General features: G+C 39.3%; 1 protein-coding gene across 2 annotated transcripts; it reads left to right on the forward strand.

The window, feature by feature from the left end:
* On the forward strand, positions 1–15,731 carry LOC128692701 (CKLF-like MARVEL transmembrane domain-containing protein 4). Of its 2 annotated transcripts, none has more exons than XM_070090023.1 (5): positions 1–303; positions 1,522–1,650; positions 2,100–2,273; positions 6,381–6,457; positions 10,992–13,434. In XM_070090023.1, the coding sequence occupies exons 2-5, from the start codon at positions 1,522–1,524 to the stop codon at positions 11,167–11,169; spliced, it is 558 nt and encodes a 185-aa protein (XP_069946124.1). In that variant the 5' UTR covers positions 1–303; the 3' UTR covers positions 11,170–13,434. The 2 variants fall into 2 exon arrangements, with proteins under 2 accessions (XP_069946124.1, XP_069946123.1); XM_070090022.1 differs by lacking the exon at positions 10,992–13,434 and adding an exon at positions 14,729–15,731 and having other exon boundaries at positions 69–303.
* The last annotated feature ends 356 nt before the right edge of the window (positions 15,732–16,087 follow it).

Here is a 16,087-nt window from a genome sequence, read left to right on the forward strand (position 1 = left end):
AAAAGCTCGTGTGAGTGTGAGTTTTCATCAGAGCTGCCTCCTGGTGTTATTACTGCAACAATATTATTTGCTATATTCCTCCATTTTAGGTGCCTTAAGTTGAAATCCCCCAGGAGGAAGATGTTGGGTGCAGGAGGTTACCTGGAGGTTACCTGGAGGTTATTCCGGGGATCAACGCCCCCGCGGCCCGGTCCACGACCAGGCCTCCCGATGGATCAGGGCCTGATCAACTAGGCTGTTACTGCTGGCCGCACGCAGTCCGACGTACGAGCCACAGCCCGGCTGATCCAGCACTGACTTTAGGTATCTGTCCAGCTCTCTCTTGAAGGCAGCCAGGGGTTTATTGGCAATTCCCCTAATGCTTGATGGGAGGCTGTTGAACAGTTTTGGGCCCCGGACACTTATGGTGTTTTCTCTTAGTGTACCAATGGCGCCCCTACTTTTTATTGGCGGCATTTTGCATCGCCTGCCCAGTCTTTTACTTTCGTAGGGAGTGATTTCTGTGTGCAGATTTGGGACCATTCCTTCCAAGATTTTCCAAGTGTAGATTATGATATATCTCTCCCTCCTGCGTTCCAACGAGTACAAGTCAAGTGCTTTCAAGCGTTCCCAGTAGTTAGCAGTAGTTAAGGTGCTGGAAGATTTTCCAGACAGTGGTCAATTTTTAACAGCTGTTCCTATAATTGCTGGGATGTTGCATCCGGAGGCTTGTAGACTACCACAATGACTAGGTTTTCGTTCTCGACCTTTACTGCTATAACTTCCACAACATCATTTGAGGCATTAAGCAGTTCTGTACAAACAAGTGACTCTGCTTGCTTGCTAGGAACTTCATCAAGCCTCACAATGAAATTTATAAAACTTCAGTGAAGCTATACCACCCAGGGGTTCTTAACCTATTCACGATTACAGACCCCCAGTGGATTGCCCGATATGTCCCCATACCCCCTTTGCCAAACTGTTGAAATCATCATCATCATCACCAGTCCTATAACAGGTAACTGTTTTGAAGTCATACTAGTACCTAAGGTACCAGTGTGACTTCAAAAGATGTTAATAGCTTGGTTTTACTTTCACATGGATAGCTAGGAACAGAACAGCTAAAAGAAAATCATAAGGATTTTATCATATTTATTACATACATAAAAATGACAGATTGGTCAAAGATTAAATCCCATGCCCAAGTATTTGGTTCCCATAACTGTGGATAATATATGTTGCTTAGCCAGATAGACTAAATAATGTTTGGTCTGGCCAGTGACTGCATGGATGACCATGTGAACTCAGCCTTACCCTTTGCTAAGAACTCGCTGTTTACTAATATTTTAAAAGGTAATTTTCAAAATTATTGCACACATTCACATGTGCAAGTAGCTTATAATGCAGGTGTCATATTCTAAAGATATTATACTAACACATGGTGGAACTGTCACATGATGCAGGGCTTGTATGTATATACCTGATATAGGTGTTAAGTACATAGATATGACATCTTGTAAACTGGTGTGTTATTCCCCACAGATGGAAGCCCAGTTCCCAGCATCACACACAACAACAACAGCACCACAAGACAACAATGACAATAAACGTATCTATATCAACAGTGGTTACCTGCATACCAATGAAGGCCGCCTCAAGTGTGCTCACCTGGTGAGTTGTGGTCCTAGTGAGGGTGGGGGCAGCCAGGATGATGAATGCTCTGTAGCAGCAGGACCAGCAAGTTTACACTTACTGTATTATTCTGAAAACTAAATTTGCAGATATATTTTTAATTACAGACAGTATTATACTGCATTAAAGATGCATTCGTCATATGTTGGATGATATATTCATATAATACTCTCATGCAATTTTATATTTTCTATGTGTAAATTATTTTCCCTAAAGTTTTAAGAAAATATTTGTGTACTAGACATTTGTATATTTTGTTGCAAATTATATTAGCTAAGATTTGAACATTGACTTTTGATTCTTCAAAGAAGAAATTCAGTTTCTATGTATATTGTAGTAATAATGTTAGTAATGATTGAGCAATAAACACTTTAAATTATGTTACATAATGGACTTAAATAATTCACTGAGAGTTTGATTTCTTACAGGTGATTTGTATTGTGGTATTCATCTGTACCATGGCCTCAAACTTTCCTCGCAGCAACCCAGCCAACTGGTTAAGCTTTGTGTCTATGGGTGGCTTCTGGACCTCTGCAGTACTTCTCTTCCTCTTTTTAATCAATATAGTGGCACTCTTGTCCATCATACCCTGGCTAATGCTGGTAAGCACAGTACCTCACTGCACCTGAAATATAGAATACGTATTTGTATTCTACCACTGTATAATAACTTAATTACATACTTAAAAATGTAAGATTGTCATAAATTGTACTACCTCATATTAACAATAGAATGAATATTGACTATTTGTATTCAACCATTCTTCACCTGTTTAGACTTAAGTAGTCTATAAGTACATGTTTTAGGTTAAGTCTGCCCGAAATGTCTCGGCATGATAGTGGCTTTCTTTGCTTCAGTCATATTATGATATGTAAACACACATTGAATTATTACAAATGTGATGAGATAGTATTTTACATACATATATATATATAAGCCTAGGTAGTAGGTTGGTAGACAGGAACCACCCAGGGAGGTACTACCGTCCTGCCAGGTGAGTGTAAAACAGAAGCCTGTAATTGTTTTACACGATGGTAGGATTGCTGGTGTCTTTTTTTTTGTTTTGTACACATGCAAGATTTCAGGTACGTCTTGCTACTTCTACTTACACTTAGGTCACACTACACATACATGTACAAGCATATATATACACACCCCTCTGGGTTTTCTTCTATTTTCTTTCTAGTTCTTGTTCTTGTTTATTTCCTCTTACCTCCATGAGGAAGTGGAACAGAATTCTTCCTCCGTAAGCCATGCATGTTGTAAGAGGCGACTAAAATGCCAGGAGCAAGGGGCTAGTAACCCCTTCTCCTGTATATATTACTAAATGTAACAGGAGAAACTTTCATTTTTCCTTTTGGGCCACCCCACCTCGGTGTGTTGAAAGAAAGAAAAAATATGTATATAAGATATTAATGAGCCACAGTAAAATAAATTAATTGAGAATGACTTAAATGTATATGCAGCAGATAAAATCACAACAAGGTGTACATGGGAATAAGAATATTTAGTTTATACTAGTATATATATTAAAGGTATTAAGCAATTCAAAATAAAACTCCAATAAAAATTACAATAAGGATGAAGTTAGTTACCTGAATTAATACAAAATGTGATGGGGCAATACATGTATATACCTATCCAGTAATAAATGAGAGTTGAAGGAAGGATGGAACAAGAACAGAGATAATATTGGATGAAAGACAGGATTTCAGGATTTGTTTGGCATATAAAATTGTTGTTTGGATCACATTAAGGTAAGGACATGCCTTTTAACAGTACCTTTGAAGCAGCTGGCAGACAGGGAATCTCTGGAATCTTCAGGCAAAGAGCTCCAGATTTTAGGTTCATTTATGCACATTGAGTTTTTACACAAATTGAATTAGACAGGGAGAATACAGTATCATAGATTTTTGTGTCTAGTATTATGCCTATGACTTCTTGAGTAGCTATCATGAAAGAGTTTCAGGGCAAGATTAATATTAAAATTGATTGTTGTATATATGTAGTATGCACAGGAGTATGAGTGAATTTTATGTATATTAAGTAAGTTTAGGCTTTTTGAAGAGTGTGGGAGTGTGTTGCTTGGCACTAGACTGGCTGATCATTTATACTGCCACTTTTTGTTGAGTTATTATTGGCTTTAGGTGATTTCCTGCAGTAGATCCCCAGGCACAAATAGTGTGAGGTAAGGATAGATTAGAGTAATACAATATAAGTAGTGCTGTTTGACTCGCATAGTAACATATCATAGAGAGGATGCCAACTGATTTGGATACCTCTTTTGTTGTGTTGACTGTGGGCTTTCAGTTTACTGTATGTCTTCAATAATACTGAAATTGAGATTAGTAGTTGCATTTGTATTTGTCCAATATTTGTAATAACCTCCATAAATTGTTTGCAAAATTTTCATGTCATCTTTTTCTGAATCAAGTGTAAACCATACTTAGTAGAAATAACATGTATCATTTGTCAATAGTGTAGTTACAAACTGCTTTTATCCTCAGATTTATAGTACATACTGTAAAATGACAATTTATGAAATCTAATTATACTGAATCATATGCCAACCTCAATTTGTCTGATGGAAAATTTAATTTAAACATGATACAGTAATTTGTAATCAGGAATTCTTATCAAAGATCACAGAGGTCAGGCCACTAAATAGGGCTAATTCTACTCTCTACCCAAATCAGTCCAGCTAATGAGGTTTTCCTGGAGAGAGTTTCGGTGGTCAATGCCCCCGGGACCTGGTCTGAGACCAGGTCTCATGGTGGATCAGGGTCTGATCAACCAGGCTGTTACTGCTGATGCCCCAAAATAAATTTACCCTCAATCATCCAAAATATTTTTTTTTATTATTAACACACTGGCCGATTCCCACCAAGGCAGGGTGGCCCGAAAAAGAAAAACTTTCACCATCATTCACTCCATCACTGTCTTGCCAGAAGGGTGCTTTACACTACAGTTTTTAAACTGCAACATTAACACCCCTCCTTCAGAGTGCAGGCACTGTACTTCCCATCTCCAGGACTCAAGTCCGGCCTGCCGGTTTCCCTGAATCCCTTCATAAATGTTACTTCGCTCACACTCCAACAGCACGTCAAGTATTTAAAACCATTTGTCTCCATTCACTCCTATCAAACACGCTCACGCATGCCTGCTGGAAGTCCAAGCTCCTCACACACAAAACCTCCTTTACCCCCTCCCTCCAACCTTTCCTAGGCCGACCCTTACCCCGCCTTCCTTCCACTACAGACTGATACACTCTTGAAGTCACTCTGTTTCGCTCCATTCTCTCTACATGTCCGAACCACCTCAACAACCCTTCCTCAGCCCTCTGGACAACAGTTTTGGTAATCCCGCACCTCCTCCTAACTTCCAAACTGCAAATTCTCTGCATTATATTCACACCACACATTGTCCTCAGACATGACATCTCCACTGCCTCCAGCCTTCTCCTCACTGGAACATTCATCACCCATGCTTCACACCCATATAAGAGTGTTGGTAAAACTATACTCTTATACATTCCCCTCTTTGCCTCCAAGGACAAAGTTCTTTGTCTCCACAGACTCCTAAGTGCACCACTCACCCTTTTCCCCTCATCAATTCTATGATTCACCTCATCTTTCATAGACCCATCCGCTGACACGTCCACTCCCAAATATCTGAATACATTCACCTCCTCCATACTCTCTCCCTCCAATCTGATATCCAATCTTTCATCACCTAATCTTTTTGTTATCCTCATAACCTTACTCTTTTCTGTATTCACTTTTAATTTTCTTCTTTTGTATACCCTACCAAATTCATCCACCAATCTCTGCAACTTCTCTTCAGAATCTCCCAAGAGCACAGTGTCATCAGCAAAGAGCAACTGTGACAACTTCCACTTTATGTGTGATTCTTTATCTTTTAACTCCACGCCTCTTGCCAAGACCCTCTCATTTACTTCTCTTACAGCCCCATCTATAAATATATTAAACAACCACGGTGACATCACACATCCTTGTCTAAGGCCTACTTTTACTGGGAAATAATTTCCCTCTTTCCTACATACTCTAACTTGAGCCTCACTATCCTCGTAAAAACTCTTCACTGCTTTCAGTAACCTACCTCCTATACCATACACCTGCAGCATCTGCCACATTGCCCCCCTATCCACCCTGTCATATGCCTTTTCCAAATCCATAAATGCCACAAAGACCTCTTTAGCCTTATATAAATACTGTTCACTTATATGTTTCACTGTAAACACCTGGTCCACACACCCCCTACCTTTCCTAAAGCCTCCTTGTTCATCTGCTATCCTATTCTCCGTCTTACTCTTAATTCTTTCAATAATAACTCTACCATACACTTTACCAGGTATACTCAACAGACTTATCCCCCTATAATTTTTGCACTCTCTTTTGTCCCCTTTGCCTTTATACAAAGGAACTATGCATGCTCTCTGCCAATCCCTAGGTACCTTACCTTCATCCATACATTTATTATCCCTAATTTGTAATGAAGGAAATCATCAACCCTGTACATCACATTGAAATATAAAGAAGTCTGTTCCCCACTTAAAGCTTACCAATAACTGTTCATAAAATGGGAATTAATATTTTCAATCCTTTCATAAAAAGTATGTAATTGTAACAATACTGTTTGCTGAATAAAACTGAAATATTTCTTTAGTAACAAATGTATTAAATCTGCAGGAACTTGGCTACACAGTCATATGGACATTTTTCTGGTTTGTTTGTGGCTGTGTTGCTGCTGACTATGCAGTGAAAAGGTGAGTCTTGACATCCTACTCTCTCTTGCACTCTCTGACTGTTATCACTTACCTAATTACCAACTATAAAATTTTAACAGGTACAGCAATACAAAATAATACAGGATATATACTCAAGGACTGCAGAATATGCAAAATAAATATGTTTTCACAAATTGAGTTCTAGCACTGCATAACTGCTTATGTTATTTCATTTTGGACAATGTTGGATGTTATATAGAAGCAAGATTTCAGACACACACACACACAGCAAATTTCCATCTAAGTCTCCAAAACAGTAGGCATCCTTTCAAATATACAGTACTATGTACCCCAATCAACTCTTCTAGCTTTGTACCGCTCTCTCATTTACCCTTACCTCACCTATGGTATTTGTGCATGGGGCTCAACCACAGCAAATTATCTTAAGCCTTTAATAACCCAACAAAAAGGTACAGAGCAATTGATTACTAACTCCTGCATTAGAAAACACACTCCACCTCTTTTCAAGAGTCTTAACTTGCTTAATATACAAAACATTCATGCTTATTATTGTGCCTACTACATACACAGAGCACTATACTCAAATGTTAACCCTCGTCTCAAACTTCTTGATAACGATAACAGAACACACAACCATAATTTTTTTTTTCAACAAGTTGGCTGTCTCCCACCGAGGCAGGGTGACCCAAAAAGAAAAAAATTTCATCATTCAACACTTTCACCTCACTCACACATAATCACTGTCTTTGCAGAGGCGCCCAGATATAACAGTTTAGAAGCATATATAAAGATATACACATATAACATACCCCTTCAAACTGCCAGTATCCCAAACCCCTCCTTTCAAGTGCAGGTATTGTACTTCCCATTTCCAGTACTCAAGTCCGGCTACATAAAAATAACCGGTTTCCTGAATTCCTTCACTATGTCAGCATAGTTGCTGATCCCCTTATATGTGTTGTATAGCGTATTATAATACCATCCATGTGTTTATATAGAAGATCCCTTAGGCCTGTGACTGTATGACGTCACGGGGTACAGCTAAAATCAGGGTGAGACGCGCTGCCTCGTACTCACTCGGCGTATAGACATCCAGGCAGTAACACGCACGGCAGGCTGGGCCCATCCATTCCTTATCACAGTCTGACAATATATAGTGTTACCATCCAACAAGGTGTTTACCTTCAACCCTCGTATCTCCTTAAGAACCCCTACGACAACTAAATATTACCCTGCTCACACTCCAACAACTCGTCACGTCCCAAAAACCATTCGTCTCCATTCACTCCTATCTAACATGCTCACACATGCTGGAAGTCCAAACCCCCTCATCCACAAAACCTCCTTTACCCCCTCCCTCCAACCTTTTCTAGGGCAACCCCTACCCCACCTTTCTTCCCCTACAGATTTATATGCTCTCCAAGTCATTCTTCTTTAATCCATTCTCTCTAAATGACCAAACCACCTCAGCAACTCCTCTTCAGCCCTCTGACTAATACTAATTTCCACACTCCGAATTCTCTGCATAATATTTACACCACACATTGCCCTTAGACAGGACATCTCCACTGCCTCCAACCGCCTCCTCGCTGCAGCATTTGCAACCCAAGCTTCATACCTATATAAGAGTGTTGGTACCACTATACTTTCATACATTCCCTTCTTTGCCTCCATAGATAACTTTTTTTTTTTTATTTTTTATTATCACACCGGCCGATTCCCACCAAGGCAGGGTGGCCCGAAAAAGAAAAACTTTCACCATCATTCACTCCATCACTGTCTTGCCAGAAGGGTGCTTTACACTACAGTTTTTAAACTGCAACATTAACACCCATCCTTCAGAGTGCAGGCACTGTACTTCCCATCTCCAGGACTCAAGTCCGGCCTGCCGGTTTCCCTGAATCCCTTCATAAATGTTACTTTGCTCACACTCCAACAGCACGTCAAGTATTAAAAACCATTTGTCTCCATTCACTCCTATCAAACACGCTCACGCATGCCTGCTGGAAGTCCAAGCCCCTCGCACACAAAACCTCCTTTACCCCCTCCCTCCAACCCTTCCTAGGCCGACCCCTACCCCGCCTTCCTTCCACTACAGACTGATACACTCTTGAAGTCATTCTGTTTCGCTCCATTCTCTCTACATGTCCGAACCACCTCAACAACCCTTCCTCAGCCCTCTGGACAACAGTTTTGGTAATCCCGCACCTCCTCCTAACTTCCAAACTACGAATTCTCTGCATTATATTCACACCACACATTGCCCTCAGACATGACATCTCCACTGCCTCCAGCCTTCTCCTCGCTGCAACATTCATCACCCACGCTTCACACCCATATAAGAGCGTTGGTAAAACTATACTCTCATACATTCCCCTCTTTGCCTCCAAGGACAAAGTTCTTTGTCTCCACAGACTCCTAAGTGCACCACTCACTCTTTTTCCCTCATCAATTCTATGATTCACCTCATCTTTCATAGACCCATCCGCTGACACGTCCACTCCCAAATATCTGAATACGTTCACCTCCTCCATACTCTCTCCCTCCAATCTGATATTCAATCTTTCATCACCTAATCTTTTTGTTATCCTCATAACCTTACTCTTTCCTGTATTCACCTTTAATTTTCTTCTTTTGCACACCCTACCAAATTCATCCACCAATCTCTGCAACTTCTCTTCAGAATCTCCCAAGAGCACAGTGTCATCAGCAAAGAGCAGCTGTGACAACTCCCACTTTGTGTGTGATTCTTTATCTTTTAACTCCACGCCTCTTGTCTCCACATATACCTTAATGCACCACTCACCTTTTTTCCTTCACCAATTCTATAGTTAACCTCATCCTTCATAAACCCATCTGCTGACAAGTCAACACCCAAATATCTGAAAACATTCACTTCTTCCATATTCCCTCTTTCCAATGTGATATCCCATTTTTCTTTATCTAAATAATTTGATACCCTCGTCACCTTACTCTCATCTATGTTCACTTTCAACTTTCTACCTTTACACACCCTCCCAAACTCATCCATTAACCTTTGCAACTTCTCTTTAGAATCTCCCATAAGCACAGTATCATCAGCAAAAAAGTATCTGTGTCAGCTCCCATTTTATATTTAATTCTTTATAATTTAATCCCACCTCTCTCCCCAACACCCTAGCATTTACAGGGGACCCCCGCTTAACGATCACCTCCCAATGCGACCAATTATGTAAGTGTATTTATGTAAGTGCGTTTGTACGTGTATGTTTGGGGGTCTGAAATGGACTAATCTACTTCACAATATTCCTTATGGGAATAAATTTGGTCAGTACTGGCACCTGAACATACTTCTGGAATGAAAAAATATCGTTAACCGAGGGTCCACTGTACTTCTTTTACCACCCCATCTATAAATATATTAAACAACCATGGTAACATTACACATCCTTGTCTAAGACCTATTTTTACCGGGAACTAATCTCCCTCTCTTATACACACCCTAACCTGAGCCTCACTATCCTCATAAAAATTCTAAGATAAGATAAGATTTCGTTCGGATTTTTAACCCCGGAGGGTTAGTCACCCAGGATAACCCAAGAAAGTCAGTGTGTCATCGAGGACTGTCTAACTTATTTCCATTGGGATCCTCAATCTTGTCCCCCCAGATGCGACCCACATCAGTCGACTAACACCCAGGTACCTATTTACTGCTAGGTGAACAGGACAACAGGTGTAAGGAAACTTGTCGAAATGTTTCCACCCGCCAGGAATCGAACCCGGGCCCTCCGTGTGTGAAGTGGGAGCTTTAGCCACCAGGCCAGCATTTAGTAACTTAATACCTATTCCATATACTCACAACATCTGCCACATTGCTCCCCTATCCACTCTATCATATGCCTTTTCTAAATCCATATATGCAATGAAAACTTCCCTACCTTTATCTAAATACTGTTCACATATATGCTTCAATGTAAACACTTGATCTATACATACCCTACCCACTCTAAAGCCTCCTTGCTCATCTGCAATCTTACTCTCTGTCTTAACTTTAATTCTTTCAATAATAACCCTACCTTACACTTTTCCTGGTATACTCAGTAAACTTATTCCCCTATAATTTTTACAATCTCTTTTGTCCCCCTTCCCTTTATATAAAGGAACTATGCATGCTCTCTTCCAATCCCTAGGTACCTTCCCCTCTTTCATGCATTTATTAAACAAAAATACCAACCACTCCAACACTGTATCCTTCCCTGCTTTTAACATTTCTGTCATGATCCTGTCAGTTCCAGCTGCTTTATCCACTTTCATTCTACTTAATGCCTCACGCACCTCCCCCACACTCACATTCTGCTCTTCTTCACTCCTAAAAGATGTTATACTTCCCTGGCCAGTGCATGAAATTACTGCCTCTCTTTCTTTATCAACATTTAAAAGTTCCTCAAAATATTCCCACCATCTTTCTAATAACTCCAGCTCTCCATCTACTAACTCCCCTACTCTGACAAATCCATTCGTTCCCTAATCTTTCTTAACTTGTTTATCTCACTCCAAATTTTTTTCTTAAAAGAATCCTGGAGGTCACTGCTGCAGCGGTATCCCTTGTGTCCATCTCTCCCTATGCAAAAAATACTATGCACGCAAAAGGCCCGAAGATCTGGAATTCATTGCCAGAACACTCTAAAGGACCCCTGTCTGCAAATCAGTTTAAGGCCCTACTAAGAAATCACCTCATCACACAAAATTAACCAGACAAACTATATCTAATCACTACCAATTACTCAAAAGCTACTCACATTGTGCTGATAAATGTTTAACCACTTACTCACTACTTTAAAATTAGGATGTCTAAATTCATTGCTTTAAATAGTACTAAAGTGTAATACATCACAATGTAAATTTTTTTAAATTGTTCCATTGTAATGCCAAATTTCATTGTTTTACATAGTACTAAGCTGTAATTGCTTTAACTTGTTCCATTGTAATACTGTAATCTTTATAAACCAATTCAATAGTGTAATAATTCTCTACTAGTCTTATCAAAGGCATGTAGCATTACCTAATAGAATATTCAATTCTCTTGTACTTACTGTAACTCATCTAATGACCATATGAACTATTATTGCCTTCTTAATCTTAAGTTAATCTTTAATTTTGCCTGAAATGCTCTGTATGCAAAGGGGCTTTTGGCATGTACCCCTAACTATTATATTCCTCTGTACAACCATGTATCATGTCAAAATGAACATCTTAATCTTAAGATAATATTGAGTCATAGATGTAAGACTAGAAAAATAAATATATTTTATATCAATGTTAGAGTGTGAGCAATTTAACATGAAGGGATTCAGAGGAACCAATTAGCCAGACTTAAGTTCTACACTCAGGAAGAAGGGAAGGGATGTTGCAATTTGGAGGGTCATCGAAACTGTGATTTCAGCACCCTTCTGACGAGACAGTGAATGAATGAGTGATAGTGAAAGTGTTTTTTCTTTGTTAGGTCACTCTACCTCAGTGGGAGACAGCTGGAGTGTTAAAAAATGGGGATACGTTCTGAGAAATGCGTTGTTAGGTGATTTCGTCATTATGTGAACATCATATGATGTAGGAGGCGGCTGCCAGCATAACATGGCATACAGTTTTACAGTAAATTTTTTTATAAATAGAAAGAGTACACCCTAGAATAACAATAAAAAGAACAGTATGTATAGTGAATACATAAAACAGTAACATAGTTGTTTGTTATTATCAAGTATTATGTACTGTACATAATTGTATGTGCTATGCATACTTTTATACGACTGGCAACGCATGGAACCACCATTGCATATGTGGTCAATTGTTGATCGAAACATCATTATGCAGTGCATGACTGTAATTATAAAAATAGGTGATGCGAAATATGCAGGACAACCACAGTGAAAGCAGTCAATAGGTGCTCTTATTACTTTGATCCAATCGGATGATATCAGTTGGATGTATTTAGCGAACCCTTCGAGTGGTATCTGAAACAAGGAACAAATTACATGCCTCTACAGATAATTTATTATTTTTATTTTACTAACACATCGGCCATTTCCCACCAAGGCAGGGTGGCCCCAAAAAGAAAAATTTCCATCACCATTCACTCCATCACTGTCTTGCCAGAGGCATGCTTACACTTAGTTATAAAACTGCAGCACTAACACCCATCCTTCAGAGTGCAGGCACTGTACATCCCATCTCCAGGAATCAAGCCTGGCATGCCAGTTTCCCTGAATCCCTTCATAAATGTTACCTTGCTTACACTCCAACACCATTTGCCTCCATTTGCTCCTACATGCTCATGCACACTGGAAGTCTGAGCCCCTCACACACACACACACACACAGAACCTCCTTTACATACACACAGAACCTCCTTTACCCCCCTCCCTCCAACCTTTCCTAGGCCAACCCCTACCCTGCCTTCCCTCCACTACAGATTTATAAAGCTACAAATGATGAAACTTAAAAATTATTTAGTTCAAAGGTGTAGTCATCATGTAATAAAATCAAACATTCTGCACCACAGACTCCTCTTTAGAGGTAGGTCTTGTGTATAGAATATAAATGTGAGGCTGAAATAAAGAAACCAGGTAATTTCAGCAAAACAGTTACCCTTTAAACAGCATGTCCTGCTACTTTTGATATACTGTACTGATAATATCATGGTTGGTCAAACCTAAGTCCAGTAAACTATAATATTTTAGGTAAATTCTTTTGTGGTAGTATATTTACAAGCAAAGAAAATACAGTGCTTTGTTCAGCTTTGAGTTGATAAAAGTTATGTTGTGTCATTTAGTAACAACAACTGTTATCGTATAGGTAGTAGGTTGGTAGACAGCAACCACCCAGGGAGGTACTACCGTCCTGCCAAGTGAGTGTAAAATGAAAGCCTGTAATTGTTTTACATGATGGTAGGATTGCTGGTGTCCTTTTTTCTGTCTCATGAACATGCAAGATTTCAGGTACGTCTTGCTACTTCTGCTTACACTTAGGTCACACTACACATGCATGTACAAACACATATATACACACCCCTCTGGGTTTTCTTCTATTTTCTTTCTAGTTCTTATTCTTGTTTATTTCCTCTTATCTCCATGGGGAAGTGGAACAGAATTCTTCCTCCGTAAGCCATGCGTGTTGTAAGAGGCGACTAAAATGCCGGGAGTAAGGGGCTAGTAACCTCTTCTCCTGTATATATTACTAAATGTAAAAGGAGAAACTTTCATTTTTCCTTTTGGGCCACCCCGCCTCGGTGGGATACGGCCGGTGTATTGAAAGAAGAAAGAAAGAACTGTCATCGTAAGTGTAATGTTTGTATAAACAGCAATTTTGTGGCAGTGCCCTTCCTTCAGATGAGGTTCCCTGAAGCTGGTAAGGGGCTCTTGATCAAACATGATTGCCTCCCATTCTCCAGGTGCAGCAATAATAATAATAAGAGGAAGAATAAAAATAGTAATAATAATGTGGCAGTGTCTCACTTTTAACACCAGAACATCAACCCCAACTTATCTTACACTATTTGTTTTCACATGCATTACCCATTGTCAGTTCCTGAACATTTTCTGTCTAGAGAAAATATTTTTTTTTTGTTTTGTTTCTTGGGTCAGGATATGTTACATAAACCTATGAAAGCTTATATTTAGTCACAGATAAGCAGATTATTAAAATAGATCAGCATGTCTGGCTGGGAGGCATCTTGGAGAAGCTTAGGCAATGTTAAAATCAACATGTTTTCCACACGTATGAGGATGAGCTATATAGGCACAGTAGCTGAGAGTGATCCCTCACCCTTAGTGGAAATGGGCATGTTTCCTTAAACCTGTTCCTGTTCCTAGCAGTAAGTAGGTACCTGGATGTTAGTTGAGAATATTGTGGGTTGCAGTCTAGGGAGGTTTTAATATACATTAGGTAGGGTTGGGCTCTGGAATGAGCTTAGGTAGGATAATAGCCCTTAACCTATAAATTCAAGTATGTATTTAAAAAGTTAAATTTTGAATCATTGATTGATTTAAGCTCGATTTTCATAGTGGAGCATTTTGTAGGATTATAACTAAGCCTGTTCAAGATTAATTATATTTGCAATTTTGTTACTCTACCTAACACTATTCAATGACTACTGCTGCTCTTTCTTGGACTTAATTGTTACAGTTGTAATTGTGTAGCCTACTGAGTGTACTTACTATTTATTTATTTGCACTGGTGCCTTGTTAGGGCTGAAATTATTGATGTAATGTCACACATGTACTAACCAGATAGCAACTTCCATACCATGTCTTTCCAGGGCTGGAGATGCTTTTGCTGTGGCTTCATTCTTTAGCTTTGTCGCCATGTGTATATATGGATTCAACGCATTTCTCTTTTACAAGAAGTGGCGTGAAGGTGGCTTTACATTGTCCTTCTCCACAAGAACCTCACCCAGCACCACCACAGCAGCCAGGACTTCTGCCACCACCACCACCACAACTACTACCACCACTGTTCGGGAAAAATATTAAATTATTGTAAGAGGAAATGAACAAATGCATATTAACAAGGAGACAACCTTGAAAATGTATTAACTGAAGATGGGATACTTGTAGGACTTTTTTTTGTGAGAGCATTGCTTCCAGAAAACTTTATCCTGAATTGCAGATGTTTGTTAACAACAGTATCTATAGGAATATGAACTTTCATGTAGGCACTGTAAAAACAATAATACAGGTTGGGTCCTCTTGTCAGGCTTATTTAGGAGTTGAGTGAATTCTGTTGTATGCAGTTCCATCTATACTATGGACACAGTTGAGGCCATGTAAAATGGTTTTATATTGGGTATGGGTTGTCTGAGATACTTAATGATACATTAATTTTGGTGCCACTCAAATTAGTTTCACATTAATCTTATTTATAGTCTGCAAATATGAAAATGTTATGACTTCTTTTAATTATAGGAGTAAAACTATGCTCTTTGTGGTCCATCTTCAGTATTTAGTTTTCCATAAATAATAGGTTATATAGTGGAAATAAATGGTATAAAATACCGACACAATGGAAATATAAACACAAATGCAGTATAATGTGATCCTTTATTGACAACGTTTCACCCACACAGTGGGCTTTTTCAAGTCACACACGGATCTACCTGGGGTTGGAAGGTACGGGAGTATTTATAGTCATGTTCAGAATGTTGAGGTCAGGTGGAGAATGCTGCATCTGATGATCTACCGGGTGGGGTTATAGAGTCTTGGGTAGCTAGGCAGGGGTATTGGACAAGTTGTGAGTAGACCTTCTGCAGTGTTCTATGTTCTTATGTGGGATAGCAATGAAGAAGTTTCTTGGCGAGTGGTTCAGCTATGTTATAGAAGCCATTGTTCTGGTTGAAATTGTTGGTTATAGAGATAAGCGATGATTCCAGGATTCTTCTGTATTGAGTGTTGTCTTCTGTGGCTATAAGTCTTGAGTTTCTGTAGTTAATTAAATGGTTGTGTGAATTGCGATGTTGTACACAGGCATTCCTTGTATCGTCAGTCCTGCTTGCATATTGGTGTTCTGAAATACGTGTTTGGAGGTCTCTTGATGTTTCGCCCACATATAATTTGTTGCAGTCATTACAAGGGATTATGTATAACCCTGCAGAGGATGGAGGCTTGTCCTGTCTACTACT

This window comes from Cherax quadricarinatus, chromosome 30 (genome assembly GCF_038502225.1).
Source record: "Cherax quadricarinatus isolate ZL_2023a chromosome 30, ASM3850222v1, whole genome shotgun sequence".
NCBI classification, from domain to species: Eukaryota; Metazoa; Arthropoda; class Malacostraca; order Decapoda; family Parastacidae; genus Cherax; species Cherax quadricarinatus.

What these genes read in the sequence shown, in the direction of transcription:
- LOC128692701 (XM_070090022.1), top strand. Translation starts at nt 1,522, where the DNA reads ATGGAAGCCCAGTTCCCAGCATCACACACAACAACAACAGCACCACAA. An exon ending in TCATACCCTGGCTAATGCTG is followed by an intron (nt 2,274 to 6,380) that starts GTAAGCACAGTA and finishes TTAAATCTGCAG; the next exon opens with GAACTTGGCTACACAGTCAT. An exon ending in GCTGACTATGCAGTGAAAAG is followed by an intron (nt 6,458 to 14,728) that starts GTGAGTCTTGAC and finishes ATGTCTTTCCAG; the next exon opens with GGCTGGAGATGCTTTTGCTG.